This window comes from Coffea arabica, chromosome 1e, assembly GCF_036785885.1.
Source record: "Coffea arabica cultivar ET-39 chromosome 1e, Coffea Arabica ET-39 HiFi, whole genome shotgun sequence".
Lineage (NCBI taxonomy): Eukaryota > Viridiplantae > Streptophyta > Magnoliopsida > Gentianales > Rubiaceae > Coffea > Coffea arabica.
This window is the reverse complement of record NC_092311.1, coordinates 57,333,155-57,353,890: the sequence shown is the minus strand read 5'-3', so window position 1 is coordinate 57,353,890 and position 20,736 is coordinate 57,333,155. Positions and strand designations below refer to the sequence as shown.

Sequence of the window (20,736 nt, the reverse complement as noted above, 5' to 3'; positions counted from 1 at the left end):
TCTTCCAGGCAGGCCAAGAAAACCGCCGCGGCGAAAAGCGACCGGGAGCCTGCCGTGGTGATCGTGGGCGAGGGCTCGCACACCTCGGCCACCCCAGGAGGTTCTCGGACCTCAGCAATTCCTGTGGGAATTCCTTCTCGCGGGGTCACCATTGCCACTCCTCCCCGAGGTCAGGGTGTGACTATATTCCCAGAGAACCCCGTCACGGGGTCATCTTTGTTCAACCTCCACCCCGTGCCCCACAAAGCAGTTGAGGAGGACAAGAGGCACCCCGGATTACATTGGTGTCCGGAGTGGGAGATTAATTTCAACGATCGCTGCAAGAATCCTCTGGTGGCTCAGGAGCTTTTGGTGCACTCAGTGCTGCCTCGAGACAGCACTTATGCCAGAAAACTCTCCGCGGGAGAACTGATGCAGAGCGCCTCGGTGTCGTGGGCTTCCACCACTGCCTTTTTTGCCGAGATGATCCAACGGTATGGGAAGTTCATGGAAAACTATGAGCCTCCGGCCGAGCTCCAGAAGAAGATCGCCGCTTTGGAGAGGAAGCTAGAGGCCACCGAGCTAGAGCGAAACGAAGCCGACGCGGCGAGGGAGAAGGCCGAGGTCGAGAACAGCTCCCTGATAACCGCTCTTGACGAGGAGAGACGGAGGAGAGCTGAAGAAGAACAGTCAAATAAGGAAGCCATTAACGAGGCTGGAGTCACGGCCGTGGAGGCCTTCCGGACATCGGAATCGTTTACTCGTGACCTCGGCGAGCTTTCCCGGCCGAGCTTCATGCTCGGCTATACCTCAGCCATCAACGAGGCGGCGTCCTTTCTCTCTCCTGAGCAGCTGGAGTCCTTTCAAAGTGCTCCACACTACAACGAGGACGCCAAGGAACTGTGCGACCGCATGGCCGAGGGTATCCGAAGTGGAAGAAACCTAGCCGAGGTGCGTGCAGAATTCAACAAATGGCTTCAGGAATTCGATCTAGATGGTGACAGCGCTGGAGAAGACCAGGCCGGCGGAAGAGTTGAAGGTCAGCAGGACACCGGAACAGGAGCAGGTGCTTAGAAGCACCTATTTTTGTAGTGGAGGGCCGAGGTCACAGATAGCCTTAGTATTTTACTTTTGTAACTGGGCCGAGGTCATTTACAACCCCGGCCATTGCTTCAATAAAGTTGGTTTTTTATGAATTCCTTTTGGTCGAGTTCATTTTTCTTTTGACTCTTGCCTTGTCCCCTTATTTTTCGCTTGTGAGTCAAACAAGAATAAGTGAGAAATAACTTGAAGTCATAAAATTTAAGAACACGTACCCTCAAGGGTAATACAGCTTAAGATTCTCAGCATGCCAAGTTCGGGGCACTCGAGACCCATCTCGGTATGCTAGTTTACAATACCCATTATGGCTGGACTCAACCACACGGTATGGTCCCTCCCACTTGGGGGTCAGTTTGCCCTGAGGTTCAGCCCGGCTGACTGAGTTCTTCCTGAGTACCAGATCTCCCGGACTAAATCGTAAGTGTTTGACCCGGGCATTGTAGTAACTAACTAGGATATTTTTATAGGTGGCGACCTTGGCTGCGGCCATATCGCGTCTTTCTTCGGTAAGGTCGAGGTCAACCCGTCGCTCTTCTTCATTGACTTCGGCGGCGTAGGCGGCCATACGGGGGCTTGGTGTGATGAACTCGGCTGGGACAACAGCTTCGGACCCGTAGGTTAAGGAGAACGGGGTTTCTTGAGTTGCTGACCTCGGCGTAGTTCGGTAGGACCACTGCACGCTGGGAAGCTCTTCCATCCAAGACGATCCAGCCCGGTGGAGCCTAGTCTTGAGTCCATGGAGGAGCGTTCGGTTGAAATTTTCAGCTTGTCCATTTGCTTGCGGGTGTCCAACCGAAGTGAAGTGTTGCTTAATCCCCAAGTTTTCACACCATGCCTTGAAAGGATTATCTGCAAATTGCCTGCCGTTATCTGAGACAACCACCCGGGGTAGGCCAAAGCGGCAAACCACGTTCTTCCAAAAGAATTTCTGGATCACCGACCCAGTGATATTTTTCAGGGGTTCGGCTTCGACCCACTTGGTGAAGTAATCCACCGCTACCACCACGTAGGCATAATTGCCCGGAGCTCTGGGGAAGGGGCCGATTATGTCAGTTCCCCACTGTTCAAATGGCCATGGCGAGGTGATAGGGATCATCAGATTGGTCGGCTGGTGGTGCTCGGGAGCGTGATGCTGGCAGGAGGGGCAGCAAAGGACCATGACCTGGGCATCCCTTCTCATAGTGGGCCAAAAATACCCAAGCAGCAGAGCTTTTTTGACGAGCATCCTGTGACCAACATGAGCACCACAGAGTCCCTTATGTATATCTTGGAAGATTCTCTGGCCTTCCTCGGGTGTTATACACCTCAGCCAGGGGCCGAGGTAAGATCTTTTGTACAGAAGATCTTGTCGGAGGGCATACCGAGCTGCTTTTCGTTGAAGCTTTCGGGACTCAGTTCGATCTTCTGGTAGCTCACCCCGGCTGAGAAATCGAATCAAGGGTCCCATCCAAGTGTCCCCATAATAGATGGGGTAAACAACCTCTCCTTCGTAGCCCGGCTCGGCTAAGACTTCCACGAGGACTGTCTTGTTCAGATCGGCAAAAGAAGTAGAAGCGAGCCGGGAAAGGGCATCAGCCCGCCGGTTCTCCGACCGTGGTATTCTCTGGATTTCGAAAGACTCGAAGTGTGCCACCAACTGGAGGACCTTAGAGAGATAGCGGCGCATCACCTCTTCTCTGGCCTCATATTCACCTAGTATCTGGCACACGACGAGTTGAGAGTCACTATAGACCAAGATGCGGGCGGCCCCGAGCTGTCGAGCCAATTGTAATCCGGCAATGACAGCCTCGTATTCAGCTTCGTTGTTGGAGGCGGTAAAATCAAATCTCAGGGCGTATGAGCACACATCTCCTTGAGGGTCTTCGAGGAGCAAGCCTGCTCCACTACCCTCACTGTTAGACGATCCATCCACGTGTAATATCCATCGCTGGAGCCCTGCGATGGCCACTTCAGTTGTGACCGGGGTGGTAGCCGGGATGGGTTCTTTCACCTCGTCAAAGGTGAGTTCGGCTAGAAAGTCTGCGAGAGCCTGGGCCTTGATGGCTGTGCGGGGTTCGTAAGAGAGGTCATACTCCCCCAGCTCAATGGCCCATTTGGTAAGGCGTCCCGAGGCCTCAGGTCGTGTGAGGATCTGCCGAAGTGGTTGATCAGTTCTCAAACAAATGTGATGAGCCAAAAAGTAAGGCTTGAGTCTGCGAGCTGCGTGGATCAGGGCCAACACAAGTTTCTCCGCCTGTGTGTACCTCGTCTCTGGACCTCGGAGAACTCTACTAACGTAGTAAACGGGCATTTGGATTCCTTCCTCCCTTATTAGCACGGCACTCACGGCTTCGACCGCAGCAGAGAGGTATAAGATCAACTTGTCCCCTGGACGAGGTGAAGTGAGCGTGGGAAGGTAGTGAAGATAGTCCTTCAGCTGCTCAAACGCCTGTTGACACTCCTCAGTCCAGGAGAAGTGGTCAGCCTTCTTCAATACTCTGAAAAACGGCAGGGCCTTGGAGGCCGACTGTGATAGGAACCGGTTCAGGGCGGCCAATCGTCCTGTCAACCTCTGGACATCACGGACGCACTGAGGCGGAGACATCTCCTGGATGGCTCGTACCTTATCGGGATTCGCTTCTATGCCCCGTCTTGAGACGAGGTAGCCCAAAAATTTTCCAGAAGTGACTCCAAAGACGCACTTCTTGGGGTTCAGCATCATTCGCGTCTTCCGGAGGACATCGAGGACCTCTTTCAGGTCGGCCAGAAAGAGACAGGTCGTTTGGCTTTTGAGTAGGATGTCATCCACGTAGGCCTCGACGTTCCGGCCAATCTGAGACTTGAATGCTTGGTTAACCAAGCGTTGATAAGTAGCTCCGGCATTCTTCAGACCAAATGGCATGGTGGTATAACAGTATGTGCCGCGGTCAGTGTAGAAGGCCGTCTTCTCCTGGTCTTCTTGGCTCATACCAATTTGGTGATACCCTTTGAACGCATCCAGGAAACATAGAACCTCATACCCCATTGCCGAGTCTACCAAGGTATCCACCTTGGGCAGCGGGTAGCAGTCCTTGGGGCAAGCCTTGTTGAGGTCGGTGAAGTCGACGCACATCCTCCAAGCCCCCGACTCCTTCTTGACCATGACCGGGTTGGACACCCAGGTCGGGTACTGGACTTCACGAATGATTTTGGCGGGAAAGAGCTTGCCCACTTCCTCACTGACAGCTCGGCTACGCTCAGGACCGAGGTGCCTTCTCTTCTGTTTCACCGGACGGGCTTGGGGGTCAACATTCAGCTCATGGATCATGAGGTGGTGCGGGACTCCCTGGACCTCTTCGGCCACCCAAGCAAAGACGTCCCGGTATCTTCTAAGGAGGTCCACCATACCTCTTCGGACAGGACCAGGCAATCTGGTACCAACACGAACTGTTTGGTCAGGCTTCGTAGGGTCCAGGGGGAGCTCCTCCACCTCATCCCCAGTTTCCAGCCTCGAGGCCCCCTCAGCTCGCTTAGGATCGACGCTATCTATTGAGAGGATATTTGACCTCTTCTCGAGCCTTGTTCCGGAGGTTGATGGGGATGCTGCTTGTAGGGTGGCGAGGTAACACTCCCTGGCTGCGTAGACGTCGCTGCTGACCTCGGCCACCCCAGTTGGAGTAGGAAACTTGAAACTCAGGTGGTAGGTGGAGTAGATCGCCCGTAATGCATTGAGCGTGGGCCGACCTAAAAGTAGGTTGTACGGGGAGTCAGCCCTAACCACCACAAAGTTGACAGGGACGGTTCTACAGCGAGGGTGACACCCTATGGTGACTGTAAGAGTGACCATTCCCTCGGGGTGCACCACGTGTCCCCCGAACCCTACAAGAGGGGTTCTTACTGGAGTCATGCACTCCCTAGCCATTTTAAGGCTCTCAAAGGTACGGAGATACATGACGTCAACTGAGCTTCCCGGGTCCACATAGACTTTTTTCACAATGTAGTTGTTGGTAAGGACTTCAATCACCAAAGCTTCATGGCTGCTGGATGCAGCTGGAACGGGATCGCTGGGTCCATAGGTGATCACCTCGGACAGGCGAGAACTCGACTCGGTCTGATCCGGGTTGGCCTGTCTGTAGGTCCTCTTCCGGGAGTTCTGACTATCTCCTCCCGTCGGACCTCCGGCAATGGTGTTAATGACTCCAGCGATGTTTGACCCATATCCCAACCCGGGTTCCGAAGATCCGTCTGGGGGAGGCCTTTTCTTCTCCCTGGGATCCTCAGGGGGCCGGCAGCTGCTCCTGAAGGTTCGCCGCTCATCTCGGCGTGTGTCACCTCGTTTGTCACGTCGGCTTTCATCACGTTGGTTACCTCCACCTCGGCGGATGAATTGTTTCAAGTGCCCTCGTCTAATGAGGTTCTCGATCTCCTTCTTGAGATCGTTGCAATCCTCGGTTTCGTGGCCTATGTCACGGTGATACAAGCAATAGAGGTTCGAGTTCCTCTTGTCCCTGCTTCCAAACATCCTCGGTGGAGCCTTTCCGAGGTTGTTTTGTTCCATCACGGACAACACGTGGGACCGGGTAGTATTCAAAGGAGTCAACTCAGACTCGGGAATAGGTGACTTCCCTTTGGATATTCTGTCGAACACGCTGCGGCGGTCTCGGCCAGGACTTCGGAAGCCACTTCCCGATCCCACGTCAGTTCGGCTGGCGTCTTTTCCCTTTCGGGGATCAGCCCTTGGACGGGTGGCTTGGACTTCTTTCTTCATGCGGTGGAGGTCTTCGGCCTGTATGCCCTTTTCAACCTTCAACCACAATTCATGCAAGGAGCGGGGGTACTTCTTATGGATTCCCGTATTGAATTCTCCGGCAACGAGTCCATGGGTAAAGGCTGCGAGGGTCACCTGCTCATTGGGGTCAGGTATTTGAACGCTTTCCTCATGGAACCTCTGGACATACGACCGGAGGGACTCCCCCGGGTTCTGCTGCACGGTGAGCAGGTAAGCCGAGGTCTTCGTTGTGGGTCGGGAAGAGACGAACCGGTGGAGAAACTTCTCCACTAGTTCCCCCAGGGTCGAGATGCTCCTAGGTTCTAGTGCCCAGAACCATTTTCGAGCTGTTCCCCGAAGGAATACTGGAAAGGCCCGGCATATGACGGAGTCCGGGATGCAGTATAAACGGAAGGCCGAGATGAAGGCATGGAGGTGATCCTCGGGGTCACCTCTGCCATCGTAAGATTGTACAGTGGGGAGCTTGAAATTGGAAGGAAGTTTTTCCTCGTTTATGTCATCTGTGAACGGGGGGGCTCTCATGCGGTCCACCCCAGGTATTCCCAAAGGCCGAAGTTCTTCCTCGGGTCGTCGCCCCATGAGACCTCGAGAAAATGCCTTGGTCAAGGAAGCTACCTTAGAGGTGGCCTTAGAAAGTGCTCGCTTCGAGGAGTTTCGGCTTAAGCGCCTCCCATCAGATTCCTCTTCAGACGAGTCCTCAGGAGATCCATCTGACTTCCTCTTGGAAGACTCGGCCTTCTGCTTACCTTGTCTTTTTAGGTACCTCCCCAATTCCTCAAAGATGTTGGGATTCTCTGTTACGAACTCGGCCATACGAGTTATGGCTTCTTCGTTCGCGGGCTGAGTCCTTGGGGACTCATGCCCCCCGGAGATATCTTCAGGTTGAGCTGCATTGCTCTGCTCAGCCTCTATAGTGAGAGCTTTTCTACTCTTAGAACGCGTAGGCTTCATTTTCTAATGCCTTTGCGTTCCCACAGACGGCGCCAATTGAAGAAGTAATTTTCGCCCTGCAGAAGTGAGCCGCCCGAACTGGAGCAGTATCCGTGCCTTGGGTAGCTCACCTCCACTAAGTCACCTGCTTGGATAAGAAAAGGGACTGGATTCCCCGGTATAACTCCGAAGCTCAAGTCAGTTCGGATTGCAGAAATGTGAATAAGCAATGACTATAGATAGAACCCTACCGAAAATTGGTCATCCCCTTCCTTCATGGAGGCATTAGGTATTTATAGGGGATCATCAGAGAGAGAGAGAGAGATAGACCGTGTGCGCAGGTCCCCAAGGATCTGGCATGATGGCGTATCAACCTGACTTGACTGATTTGGGTGACAGACGCGACAGGACATCTCTGACAGACTCAGGCGGAGAGTCAGAGCAGCCTTTGCTCAGGTGTCAGAGGTCACATCCCTCCTGTCACTCGATATCCACCTCGGTATTACGACCCGGTATCATAATCGAGGTGATAAATCTGCCGACTTCGCCTTCCGGGACTATTGCCGAGGTGGCACTTCAGGAATTGGTGGGGCACTTGGCCTCGGGCTATCCAAGACTAAATGGCCCTCCTCAAAGAGCATGCGAGGAGAATATGCCAACCTACCAACTCGATCTCGATTGGTAGTGCCATGTATTAGCATCTTATATTTCCTCATATATCTCATTTCTGTCCCCCCATTTGCTTTAGGCTTCTATTTCCTGTACTCCAAAAGTGTGCACGTGGGATATATTCTAGCATGTAATGACGCTAGCCATAGTTCAAGGGGAAAAAAAAAAAAGCTTTGCAATTTGCCTCTCTCATGCAAATTAGAAGTGTAAAAATAGGGTGACTCGTGGTGGGTTTGGATGTGTTATAATTAAATAATAGGTATAATTGAATTAATCCATTTATACATATTTAAATCAACGGGCATAAATAAGTATCCGTTTATACTGATTTGCTAAATACGTACAGGTATATCCAATTATGAGTCACTCAAATTCTACTTAGTTTTTTCGCATGTTGTTTGACAAAAAAAAAAAAACAATGGTATTTTATTATTATTAAATTGGTAAGAAATTCAAATTTACTTGCTTAACACTCACTAAAAATTGAGTTTAAATATATAACGATTTTTAAACGAATAACAATAGGTGAATCAAGTCAACCGACTACCCGTCAATTAAATTGATTTAATTGAATACTCATTTAGACCCATTCAAAATTAAAGTACGGATCACTATAATTAAATTGTGATTGATATCTCTATATAGGGATAATAGATAGCATGGTATTCAAAAATATTTTTCGTATGGCTTCACAGTGTACTTTTATCTTTATCCCTTAAGCGAGCCAATATTTAGATTGTTCAAAAACAGGTAGGGTTAAAAAAATAAAAATAAAAATCGACCACTAAAAGTTTGAAGATCAATCTATATACAGCACCAGTTGTTTGATCATCACTTAATTAAGAACGAATGATTAAAGTGACTAACAACACTTAATATTAGTTGTTAATCGAGATTCTCGCATAACGTAGATTTCAACGATGGCGTTTCTTAGATACCATCTCTTAATGTAAACCTGAACCACGGAGCTTTTGGGACTGCCCTCGTATTATTAGTTGTTAATCTGGTTGAGATTATACAGACTTTTATTATGGTGTTCAGAACACTAGTATTATTACCTCCCCATAATCAGAACAACAGATTAACCAGCACCATATTATTATTAGGTTAGTAGAAAGCAAGGGAGCTGAGCGGTGATTTTATACTAGCCAGGTCCGCGAGACGCGAAGCTTCCTTCGTTACCTTAAAATAAGTTAACACGTCAGTATTCTTTTCTTCGCAGATGATGCCACATCATAATGAGGTCCCACACAAGGAGCTCATACGATGGTGGATGCGGGTGCACGGACTGGTTTTTAAGTCCACCAAAAAGGCAAAAACCCCCCTGAAGGCCAAAACCAAACCCTCGCTTTCATCTCCGCTTTTTCTCTCGGTACAGGTACTACTATATATTATACCCGCGCCAGCCATAGTTCTGCTGCCAAACATTTCCATTATTCCACTCAATGCTATTTTTGCTCCCTATAATATAAAACCCGAAATATAGGCCGACGGGTAGATCATTTCAGAGATAAATATTACTACCAGCATTCTTTTGAGTTTTATAGTTTTATGAATCAATAATAATACAAAAAGAAAGGTGACCAGCTAGCTGAGACTACAGGGAGTAGTAGTAAACAAACACACACACACACACACAAAAAGGAAAATTGGAGATGCCGCCGGCGGCCGGCGTAGTTGCACAGTCCGATCGAGTACCGGTGGTGGGGCCAATGGTGATGCCCACAGTGATGCAACCGGCTCCAGGGGTGATGCCGGAGGCCTACGCTAAAGATGCCATTATAGCCTGGTTCAGGGGAGAGTTCGCGGCGGCCAACGCCATCATTGATGCCCTCTGCAGCCACCTGAAACAGCTGGAGGGAGGCGGGGGGTCGGAGTACGAGTCGGTGTTTGCGGCCATCCACAGGCGGAGGCTGAACTGGATCCCGGTTCTCCAGATGCAGAAATACTATTCCATTGCCGACGTGGCGCTGGAGCTCCGGAAAGTGGCCGCGACCAAGATGATGGAGAGGGAGCGAATCGCGGAAGAGGCGGAGGCTAAGAAGAAGAAGAAGAAGAAGAAGGACGCAGAAGAAGAGATGAACAAGGTGGCGGCAGCGGCGGGGGATATCGCTGTACCGTTAAAAGAAAAGGCTGGTGAAAATCCTGTTTCCGAGGAGGAGGAAACGATATCAGTCGGTGACGAAAATGGAAACGGCGAGATAGTAGGTGACGGACAAGATTCTACCAAAGATGATTCTCTTGCCGAGAGTGAGATTACCGATGCAGGTAAGTCCAACTTTTCATCATCTCTTTCTTTCTTTTTCTACGCATTTCTAAGAACATCCTTTTTCATCATTCATGTTGCATTTTTTTATTTTTGAAAAATTATCGTAACGATTTTGATTTAATATATGTCACGTAAAAAATTGATTAGAAAATATGTTTATGGAACGCAGTAATTTTTCTTCAGAAATCTGCAATCCAAACATGGGAGATTGCGATTTTGAAGAGTTCTCCTCCCCTTGGGTAAAACTTTGAAAAAAAATGTCATCTTTTTCTTTTTCTTTATTTTTATTTCAGAAAATTCCGGAGTCCTTTGCTTTCTGTCTCTCTTCCCCTCACTCTTTGCTCTTATCTTGAGTCTGGGTCTGGCATGTGAATGTGGCCCGAGCATACGGAATTCGTAGTGTATTTAGTAAGTTTAAAAAGGTTGCAGCTTTCGCTCTGTTGTGATCTTCTCAAAAATCTCTAAGTATTTTTTTTTTTCTCCTTTTCGTGACTTGTCCATTTAATTCATGGACGATATACGAGCGGAGCGTTTGAGAGAGCTTCGCAGCTTAATAGTCGGATCCGCCGTTTCTCGAGTCGAGTTGTTTACGTAGATACATCTGTTCGCGTAATTTCGCCTTTTCTGAGCTCAAAATTTTTTTTTTTAAAAGGAAACTACTGACTGTTTCTGATCAAAAAACAGGCTCTTTTTTTTTTTTTTTAAAAAAAAAGAAAGGACTCACCTCATCCATCTCTATTCATTCATTTGATAGAATAGAAAATTTTAGGGGATCCTTTTTCATTTTATCTTTCTTGAATAGTAAATGATTTTTGTTTTGTGTTTTCGCAGTGAAAGTTTTTAGGAATGATTTTTTTTTAAAAAAAAAAAGTTTATTTTGTAGAATATTCGTTTCAGTATTGTAATTTTATTTTCTACGAGAGAGAGAGAGAGAGTGCAGTGACTGTTCATTGGTTTGGGCCGTCGAAATTTGATTACGAATAGTACCGAATCTCCACGTTCTTAAAACTTTTCTGCGGACGCTTCTCAAATTTTTTTTTTCATAATAAATAAATATGGGTAGAGAATATTTCTGTGGAGAATGGGAAATTGTTGTTGAAAAGGACGGGTGATATATTCATATTCAAATATGAATTGGTCGAGGTTTTATGTACGGGTTGGAGAATCAGGGCTTGTACAGAAGCTGTTACGAAAGCTGAAATCGTTACTCAACTCAAGAAAAGTGGGAGCGGTATTAAGTAGGTGGTCGCACCTGTAATTGGGATCAGCAAACTCATCATAATCGTTATTCTTTTGGGGAAAGGTGAGCTTGAATTAATTGGGGGAAACAAAAAAAACAAAAAAAAAGAAGAAGAAGAAAACGGAGCTTTATCATATTCACATGAGAGAGAGAGAGAGAGAGCAGGGGCTGTTGGGTGCCTCGACGTGCGCGCTCGCGCGGGGGGAGAGAGAGAGAGAGAGATCATATTAATGTTAATATTAAATTAATAGGTTTGACTCGGAGGATTGGTGTGGGCGGCGGGCGATCCCAGCCGTCTGATCCTTAACGCACGTCACGGCTGCGAACTGTTGGATTCACCTGAGTTGGCCTCAAGAGGAAGAAGCTATTCTTTTTTTTTTTGACAAACGACGAGGAAGAAGCTATTCGAGTTTCCCTTTTTTAATCGTTTCGGAATTAAATTCCCCAGGTGGAATAATAAAATGTATTTTTATTTGTTTGTTTCAAATCATTGACAATGGAGGAGTCAACTCGAACGGTCGGTTAATACCAGTAGTAGTGGTGGGTGTAATTTGCTTGAGTTGGACGGAGGAGAAACAGGAGTCCCATGTCAAGCAAGGCATGGAATAATAAAGTGTCAATGGGAAATGAATGGCGGAGGAGGAATACGGGAGCAGTAGCAGTAGTGGTAGTAGACTGGTAGCTGGGCTTTCATTTTTCTTTGTTTTTGTCACAATGTGGCAGGCAGTGAACAGTGAACAGTGGAGTGACTGCTCTGTTCTTCTGTTGCGTGTGTTCTCGTTTGATGTTTGTAAAAGGACTTTTTGCAAGGACATCGTTCGTTGTTTGTGTGATTCGTGATTGGGACAGGATAATGGTGTTTATGGTCCTTCCTTTTACCATAATTTCGAACTTTATTGCTTGGCACTGTAGGCAAAAAAAAAAAAAAAAAAAAGAAAAAGGTGTGCGTTGTTGTTCAGCAAGCAATTATCAACGGAAAGGATGGTCGAGTGAACTTTGCTCTAGAAGGGTAGTTGTAAAGCCAGCGAATAGGAGCCACCCCCAACACACACACACACACACACACACACACGAAAAGAAAACCCCCTTTTTCTTTTTCGGGGAATGTGGGACTCGTTACACAAGTTATTGGTGGTCCTCTAATCTCCACTCTGCAGGGGATGTCCCATTGTTCCTCGGATCAGATCCCTTTCCTTTGCCATCAAAAAAATTTGCACTACTTTCATGTGTTGACCGTTGATTGATTGACAACCTGTTTAATTTGCTCTCTGCTGTAGCTTTGAACGAATAATCAACTCTGAGAATTTGTTTTCCTTAATAATTTCATAATGCCGAAGTTAGATGAACCCTCTCGTCAATTTGGTACACTTACTTCATTCCAAGAAAGTGTGTTATCATTATTGTATTTGAAAGTCATCGGGTCCTGCCCCGCCACCACATTTGCCTTCTCTTAAATAGTGTGTCCTCCTTGTTTCTGGAGTCGCAATCCATTGTTGACTGCAGGAGCTATTTGTTATATTTACTACTGTCTGATTCCCGTAACACAATTCTTTTGCTCCGTTCATGTAAAGCTGTTTATTTCCTCAAATATGACGCACATTTTCATCGAGAGTGCTTCTCTGCACGCATTGTGGCTGTCGACCACACGAGCACCAAATTTCTCAGATGTCAATACTCTGTTTCTGTTTTTGTTTTCTACTGTCACAAGACTAGGTGTTATAGTTCTGTTAGCCTCTACTGAACTGCAGGATCTCATGAAGTGCCGCCGTCACTAGAAAATAGTGATATTTGTTCTCATCATGAAGAATGTCAGGCCCGTCGAGAGAAGATTAAGATTACGAAAGGATTCGTAGCCAGGGAGCCATTCAAAGGGCACATGGCAAGTTTTTTCTTTTGATGGCACACAGTTTCAATATGTATATATATGTTTGAAAAAAAAAAACCGAGTTGATGAAATTGAGTTGATGTAATCAAGTAAGCCTGAAATCTCATCCTCTGCTGCAAAGTCATGCGGGGCTTAATTATTGACCTGAGATTCTTGTTGTGACTGACAGGTGAATGTTGTGAGAGGACTGAAGTTGTATGAAGACATTTTTAATGATGCTGAGCTCTCTAAGTTGAATGACTTCGTGAATGAAATCCGGGTTGCTGGCCAGAATGGTGAACTCTCAGGTGGACCCCGTGATTCGTGACGCTTTTATAGTTAAACTTGTTTTCCTTTTCGGACGCAGTTTTGAGATAGTAAAGGACATCTCTGTAGTTTTGCTTGGAGCAGGTTTGGGCAATTCATTTTACTTTATGGCTTTGTTCCTTTTTTTTTCCTGTTATGGGGCTATGTGATCACAGTTTATTGCCTGTGTCAACAGAAATATATATATATATATATATATATATATATATATATATATATATATATATAAAGAGTTACGTGAACAGGAGCTTGAGGCTCACACCTCATAATTACTATTTTTGTCGTGCGTGATAGGGCTCGTCTGATTCAATTCCTACCGTCTTGGTCATTTTTCAGTTGATCATTTGCCTTTTGACGAAGTCATTCTTTTAGTTTGCAGAAAGTATGTATAAATTGAAATGATGACTGACTCGATTGAAATTGGTTCAGGAGAGACCTTCATTCTGTACAACCAGCAAATGAAAGGAAACAAGAGAGAGATGATTCAGCTTGGGGTTCCAATTTTTGGGCAAATAAACGAAGCTACAAGTAAATGTCCAAAGAGTAAGACATGCAACGTCTGTTAGATATCTTGCTTGATGAGGTTTAATGCTGGATGCTCGTCTAATCCTTGAGGAATCTTTTATTCTTAACCACATAGGGGGCTTATATTCTGCACTCTCTCTGAAAACTTGTGTATTTCCAGGCCACATTGAGCCAATTCCAGCTCTTCTCCAAGGCGTTGTTGATCACCTGATTCAATGGCATATTATATCAGATAACAAAAGGCCAAATGGCTGCATCATCAACTTCTTTGATGAGGTATTATTCTTTGCCTTGTATTCATAATTTTGTGTTCATTATCTGCCAGAGTGCGGTGGTTAACTGGCTATATCAGAAGAGAAAGTTGCAGTCGCTATTAAACAGCCCATGTTGTGAGGCTGCATTATCTCGGTATCAATTCTAATTTAATTTAGTTCATCGCAGGGTGAATACTCGCAGCCTTTCCTTAAACCGCCACATCTGGACCAGCCAATCTCCACCCTCCTCCTGTCGCAGTCAACAATGGCTTTTGGTCGCACTCTCGTCAATGGCAATGAAGGCAACTATAGAGGACCACTCATGCTTCCTGTAAAAGAAGGGTATGTACTTAATGAGAGTAATTTGAGTTCTGGTAATTCATTTTTCATTTTAGATATGCTTTGTGAACATGACATTCGGATATGAGAGGATGCTGTCAACATTAAGATCGACTAGTGACTTAAGTGAACAGTGGAAAATATAGTATGGACAAAACCTCATGTTTGATGGTACTTCCAAGGCTTCGAGAGAGCTAGATAGATATTTCAGCATTCTATTCAAGACCCCTTCCCTTGTTACTCATCAATCTCTTTTTCTTTTTCTCAAATATCTTTCTTTTAAGAGAATTCACTCTCTTATTACAGCCTACGCTCAAAAGCTGATACTATAGTGCAACTTCATTTGTTTAAATCCAACAGGTCTTTAGTGGTCATGAGAGCAAACAGTGCTGACGTTGCAAGACATGTTATGTGCTCATCCCCAAACAAGAGGGTGAGCATCACATTCTTCAAAGTCCGCATGGAGGAAGAAAGCACCTTAATGCCAACGGCATCCCCAACCAGTGCCATGACTGTATGGCAGCCAGGAGTTCTAACCCCACACCCAACAGCGAACGGAGTGCATGCAGGCTTTGAGGCAATGGACATGATTCCAAAGTGGGGAGCCATGCGGACCCCGGTTGTGATGTTAGCTCCCTTGCGTCCAATGGTTGTGAGCCCCAGAAGGGTATCACGCGGCGGTACAGGGGTTTTCCTGCCATGGACTGTTGGATCAAGAAGACCTGCCAAGCATCTTCCTCCACGTGCCCAAAAGGGTCGGCTTCTAGCATTGCCTTCTCCTGTTGAAGCATGTAAAACGGATACCAACTCTGATCCACGCGTTAGTGTGTGAATGGAATTGGCTCAAAACGTAAATCTGTTCAAGTGGTTTATGTCATGGTCTAAATGAGCTAGTATCTTGTAAAATGAGGCTCTGGTGCTAAGGTATTTGTACTCCTCAGGCTTTGATGTTGCTTGTTAATCGCTTCCTCAGCTGCGAAATCAATGTAGGCTCGAGAGTTAGTTTCAAGTGGTTTAGGTTGAATAGTGACTGAATTTTGTATGCCCGTTAGTTATTTAGAGCATGGTTGGAATTGTTCATTACACATCATTTCCTCCTCTTTTGGAACAATTTTTGAGCTTTGTGATTGACCAGTGCTTTCTGGTTTGCCTTCCATGTGCAAATATACCCGTTCTACAATCTAAAGCGTAAACCGCTCAAGGTTGGTGCAATCTATACGGGGTATGTGAGTAGTAATAATGCTTCCACTACTTCAGTGGTCGTTCGGTCGAAGTAAGCTGCATCAGTTATCGCACTACCACTGGCCCATACTGACGGACTACCACTCTTGAGGAAATTGACAATTGAAAGAGAGAGCATCTCTTATAAAGAAATTTATCACGTATCACAAAGGATGCTCGAGAATATAGAGTCGGCCCAAACTGCCATGAGATGACTATTAGTAAAAACAAAAACGAGAATTTAGGATAATTAGGCAAGACTACAATGCTTGAACAAAAAGTTATTAGGTAATCTTTTGGTTCCTTTCAATTCCCCAACAGACAATGAAGCTGAACTTGTCAGAACTGCAATAAGTTCTATCAGTGAAAGTGTGAAACAGCAGCTCTCAGGCATACAAACATCTCAACTGTAAGTGGTAGCGCTGCAGATTTACCCAATACTGATGAAACAGCTTGCTTTTGAACATACCGAAAATCTAACCACACCCGGTCTTTATCGGTGAAGTAACTAGAACCGAAAATTTCTTCCTTAACACAGTGCAGTATAATGCGACTAAATTATGCCCAAAAACTGATAATTAAATCACATCTGATCCATCAAAAACTCAATTGAATGCAGGATATAGTCCAAGAAATGAAACAGAAGGCTATCACAAACTATAACACGCTCACTTTGATTCACTGAACAGGGGTTTATAGCGGCATAAACAATTCCAGTTTCATAAACGAGGTAATAGAGAACTCTCCACCCTGTCAAACTGAAAAGTTACAATATATAGAAATCTTGAATCAAACAAATTGATCAACTTCGACAGTTCCAAATGCTTGACGTTTAGTTGTTATGAGTTTGGAAATGCTTATGGTGTTCCCGCACACTTTCCAGCTTCTGACTCTTATCTCGGGTTTGAGCTTTAACAGGGTCATTGCAACTTCCATATCCATTTCTTTTACAGCCAGACGACTTTCACAGGTCAATCATCTTCTTCAATATCCCAACTCAAGTCTTCATCTACTTCAGCCACACTCAGCCGCTTCCTCACATCAGCTCTATTTGGGCTCCCACCTTGATTGTTGGAATACGCTGTCCTCTCATCACCGCTACCAATATCCTCAATCTCATCCCACCCCATGTCCTCCTCCTCCTCCACCACCTCCTTGCTGTGCACAGACTGCTGCCTTGACACAACTGAAACATCACTGTGCTTAGTGGTTTCAGACTTATCAACCTTGCCATCCAAGTCTCCCTTATCATCGTCCTCCACCAATTTCTCTTCTTTCTTCACTTGAGGAGAACTCTCTTCAACCTGTGCCTTGTCATCGGGCAAACTTACCTCCCTCAACTCCACTACATTAGCATTGTCATCAACATTATCACCAGCGGACTTATCTTCTCCATTTCTGCTAACAGCTGCAGGACTTACCTTCATTTTTCCATCACCAATACTCTTTTCTTCCACAACAGAGGATGAGTTTTGTTCACCCAATGCTTTCTCTTCCAATTCATGTCCCTTTGATTTTGCGTTCTTGTCTAGTTGAGTTTCATCACCAGTGCTCTTTTGTTCCACAATAGCGGATGCATTTTGTTCCCCCAATACTTTCTTTTCCAATTCATGGCCTTTTGATTTCGTGTTCTTGTCCAGTTGAGTTTCAACATCGTCATCTACATCCCAAGAGAGTTCTTCCTCATCATCAATCGAAATTGCTCTCTTCACAAGACGAGCTCTCACCCTCTCTTGCTGTTTAAGCTTATGGACTCTATAAAAGTACCTACACCAGAAGGTCTCAATATCAACAACATTAGGGACCATTTTTCTGTAAACACCCTCCAAAACTCCATTTTCTCCAATCAAATCCTCAACTTCCTCTCCCCTCTCGTCCAGAGAAAATCCTGATTTCCACTCCTCATAGTCCTCCAAATCCTCCGGCTCTTCAGAGAAAGTATTCACATCACCCTGAATGACATTCAATTGAGCATCGAACCAGCTGTATCTACCCGTACCCGAGACCCGACTGGTATCAGGTGTTTCCGATTCAACATCGGAGGATAAAATGACAGTGTCTTTACCGTGGGAGATGATATCAGCCGTGGATTTGATCACGCCGTCAATAGCGTGGGTGACCGATTCCAGAGATCCATGAGCAACCGAAGCACCAACCTCGATCGAAGCCGGGAGATCCCTGACGGCTCGACCGGCAACTTCCCGGAAGAGTTGAGATTCTTTCCTCAGACCCGAACCAAACTCCTGCAAATCGCGACGGTAAGTCTCGAGCACCGACTCCGATTGGGAGGCTAAGGTCTTGATCAAGCCACCGAAGCTCCATCCACCGACGCCACTAGTAGTAGAACTAGTTCCCGCGACAGGTGATGAATCAGGGGTGGGGTTTGCATTGGGACTCTTAGCAACGACTCCGCTTTCTTCATCAGAATCCTGAGATGAACAGGGTGGTGGGGAATTGGGTTCTGGTTCCTGGGTTTTCTGGGGATGCGGAGGGTCCGGATCATCTGATAAAATGGATTTGAAGAAATTCATAATAATGTCAGGGAATCAGGTAAGAATCCAGTGAGGAGGTTAGGGATTTTTTAAAAAAATTTGTTTGGAAAGAATTGAATTGAGCGAGACGACTTGCACATTCAGATCGGGCACAACAATAATAATATTTGTGGGGAACTCCTAATAAAATTTAAATTTAATAATAAAAAAAACACATTGATATACGGCTCTGTTGGGCCGTTGGACTGGGCTGACAGCAACAAAATCTGGAGTAGCTCTCGCCTGCCTAACAAAAGTCACTGGCGATCGCTTTGGAGGACTTCTTGAGAGTGGGAGACTGACTTCTGGCGAAAACTTGGTGTGAACAGCGTCCGAAAAAACATTGTGAGAGGAGAGGATTTTTCTAAACCTTTTTTTCTATTCTAATGTGAAGGTGTGTTTGATAAAATTGGCATCTGAATTCTGAATTTAGTAAGTTATTAAATTGTTAAATATTAAATCTAATATATTTGAGTGTATTACGATCTGAATCCATTAAATTTAAAATGCATTATCAAGCAAGACCTCGTTGGTGTGAGAGTGTGAATTCTATATTTCTCACTTACACTTCCTTCCGAACAACTCAATTCATCATTATCCATTAAATTTAAATGCTGAATTACGTTATTAAACAATGCCAAAGTGGTGTGAGAATTTGAATTCGATATCCTCGCTCCCTTTCTCAAATAATTCAACCCATCATTCTCCAAAAAAAAAAAAAAAAAAAAGAGAGAGAGAGAGAGAGAAAGATACTATTAATTGCTTGCGTGTTACGCTGACAAATCTCAACAGCTCACTTATTCGTGTTGGCAATGCAACCTGTCGAATCCCTCTGCCATTCCAACTCCGATTTGTTCCAAAATATGGGGACATGTCCCATGGCCTGTGATCATTCAAGGGAGGTGCAAACTGGAACATATCCCATTGTTGAAGCTCATTCAGCAATTGGTGGGGGCCTTGTCAAATGATTTGAGATGTCAAATTTGATGCTAAACCTGCGTGCCACGTCCGTCTTTGGTCACGGTCTTTACTGTGTAGCAGTAGCTCTGGAACTCTTTTTAAACGACTTTTGATATTTTGACAAATCTAAATCTCGTGAAAGCCTATTGACAATTTTTTAGGGTCTCACAGAAAACTTATCTACTCTACCCCAAATCCCCTAAATTTTGATGTGAAAAATCAACCTTCACAAGGGAACCTGCCAGACCTAAAGAGACCCCATATCCCCCAGACAAGGTTGATGTCTTTTTTTTTTAAGCCCAAAAGACTTTTGATATTTTGACAAATCTAAACCCCGTGAAAGCTCACAAAAGCTAGCAACTTCTGAGGGTCTCACAGAAGACTTATCTACTCTATTCCAAACCCCCTAAATCCCCACTTGGGATCTTCGGTGACATGTTTTCTATGCCAACCCAATACCACCAATAGTGTTGTGCCAAGTGTCATGTTATTATTTACACTTTAATTTTCTAATAATTTAATTTGACTTGGTTTAACACAAGTGTAAATAATAACATGACACTTAACGCAATACTATTGGTGGCATTGAATTGACATAAAAAATATGTCACCGGAGATCTCAAGTGCTAAATCCCGACGTGGGAAATCAACCTCCACGAGGGAGCCTGGGACTCAGAGTCTTTACTTCGGTGCTGGTGATCTATCTTTGGCCCTACCGAGGAATAAAGCGTCACAGAATTTTGAAAATTCTGTCTCCAATAGTTGTTGCATTTGTACGGCACCGTGGACTTCCCTGGGCCGTGGATGGATGTTGCTAGCAGAGAGCTACATATTCCGATGATTTCTCTAGATAAAGATAATGATGATGATTACGCTTGCAGACATGCAAGCGACGCACACCAATATTCTTCCCAGTGAGCTTGCAGCTGCCATTTTTGCTTTTGACATAAAGCCAAAGGTGGCCCATGACAGAACAAAGCCTCCTTTTCTCTTAAATGTGAAAAGGATGATTCAATTGAAACCCGCTCTTCTCACCTTTTCTTTTCGAGTTACCCTATCTTCTAAGAATAGAATACACAAATCGTTCATGCATTTCACATGCCACTTTTTTGGAACCTGCAGTTAATTAATTTGACCTACAACCAACCCATTAATCTCTTCAAATTTGCGTCTCACGACTCCAACAAGGGGCGAAAGTTAATGAAATGGCGAAAGGGAGGGACGACATGCAGCCTCTGGGCGCCTGTCGCCGCTTCTTCAATTTCATCATTAACCATCTCAGCAGTCAAGGCATCAAGCAGGTTGCCCTTGGCCTTGAACGCGAGTCGATCGAGGTGCCTATTGAAGAAGGTTCATCATCCATAAGAAATCATGTGAAGAAGAACACCACTGTCAGGCGGTTGTCCAACCCGAATGGTGAAGTTGTAATCGAGTTCAGGCATATCGAGACGCTGGAGAACGCTTCACCGGAGCAAAATGGCCTGATTGTAGATGATGATGATCGAAAGCTGGTGCGAAAGGGTGTCACAAGAAAAGAACCAAGAAGACACTCTGAACCTGCCCCGACGGCTACAAATGGCAGAATGGTGATAGTATCAGCTCCAAAGAATTCTGATGCCGGATTCCCAGTCCCAGATAAGGGTCCCCGAGAGATAAAGCAACCCCCGGCCGCTCCGGAGACGGGCCTAAAGAGGATGATCCCTGTTAGAGAAAGTGCAGGCAACGGAGAGAAAGGAAAGAAGAATAAGCAAGACCCGAAAGACATTCCAATCCACCAACC

General features: G+C 45.6%; 3 protein-coding genes across 3 annotated transcripts; 1 reads left to right on the top strand and 2 right to left on the bottom strand.

The window, feature by feature from the left end:
- Positions 1-1,297: 1,297 nt before the first annotated feature.
- LOC140020946 (uncharacterized) lies at positions 1,298-6,778 on the bottom strand. The gene has a single exon (XM_072071613.1). It carries the CDS (start codon positions 6,776-6,778, stop codon positions 1,298-1,300), a length of 5,481 nt encoding a protein of 1,826 aa, XP_071927714.1.
- A 1,920-nt stretch (positions 6,779-8,698) lies between these two features.
- Positions 8,699-15,329, top strand: LOC113733961 (RNA demethylase ALKBH10B-like). The gene is made up of 7 exons (XM_027260221.2): positions 8,699-9,694; positions 12,684-12,814; positions 12,990-13,107; positions 13,556-13,669; positions 13,812-13,927; positions 14,093-14,247; positions 14,605-15,329. The coding sequence occupies exons 1-7, from the start codon at positions 9,082-9,084 to the stop codon at positions 15,074-15,076; spliced, it is 1,719 nt and encodes a 572-aa protein (XP_027116022.1). The 5' UTR covers positions 8,699-9,081; the 3' UTR covers positions 15,077-15,329.
- Positions 15,330-16,113: 784 nt separating this feature from the next.
- Positions 16,114-18,307, bottom strand: LOC113733971 (uncharacterized). The gene has a single exon (XM_027260231.2). It carries the CDS (start codon positions 17,994-17,996, stop codon positions 16,437-16,439), a length of 1,560 nt encoding a protein of 519 aa, XP_027116032.1. The 5' UTR covers positions 17,997-18,307; the 3' UTR covers positions 16,114-16,436.
- Positions 18,308-20,736: the final 2,429 nt, after the last annotated feature.

Bases quoted from the DNA above. Each gene is read 5' to 3' on its own strand.
- LOC113733961 (XM_027260221.2), top strand. From the start codon at position 9,082: ATGCCGCCGGCGGCCGGCGTAGTTGCACAGTCCGATCGAGTACCGGTG. The intron at 13,108-13,555 runs GTGGACCCCGTG...AAATTGGTTCAG, and splicing joins CCAGAATGGTGAACTCTCAG to GAGAGACCTTCATTCTGTAC. The intron at 14,248-14,604 runs GTATGTACTTAA...TAAATCCAACAG, and splicing joins ATGCTTCCTGTAAAAGAAGG to GTCTTTAGTGGTCATGAGAG.
- LOC113733971 (XM_027260231.2), bottom strand. From the start codon at position 17,996: ATGAATTTCTTCAAATCCATTTTATCAGATGATCCGGACCCTCCGCAT.
- LOC140020946 (XM_072071613.1), bottom strand. From the start codon at position 6,778: ATGAAGCCTACGCGTTCTAAGAGTAGAAAAGCTCTCACTATAGAGGCT.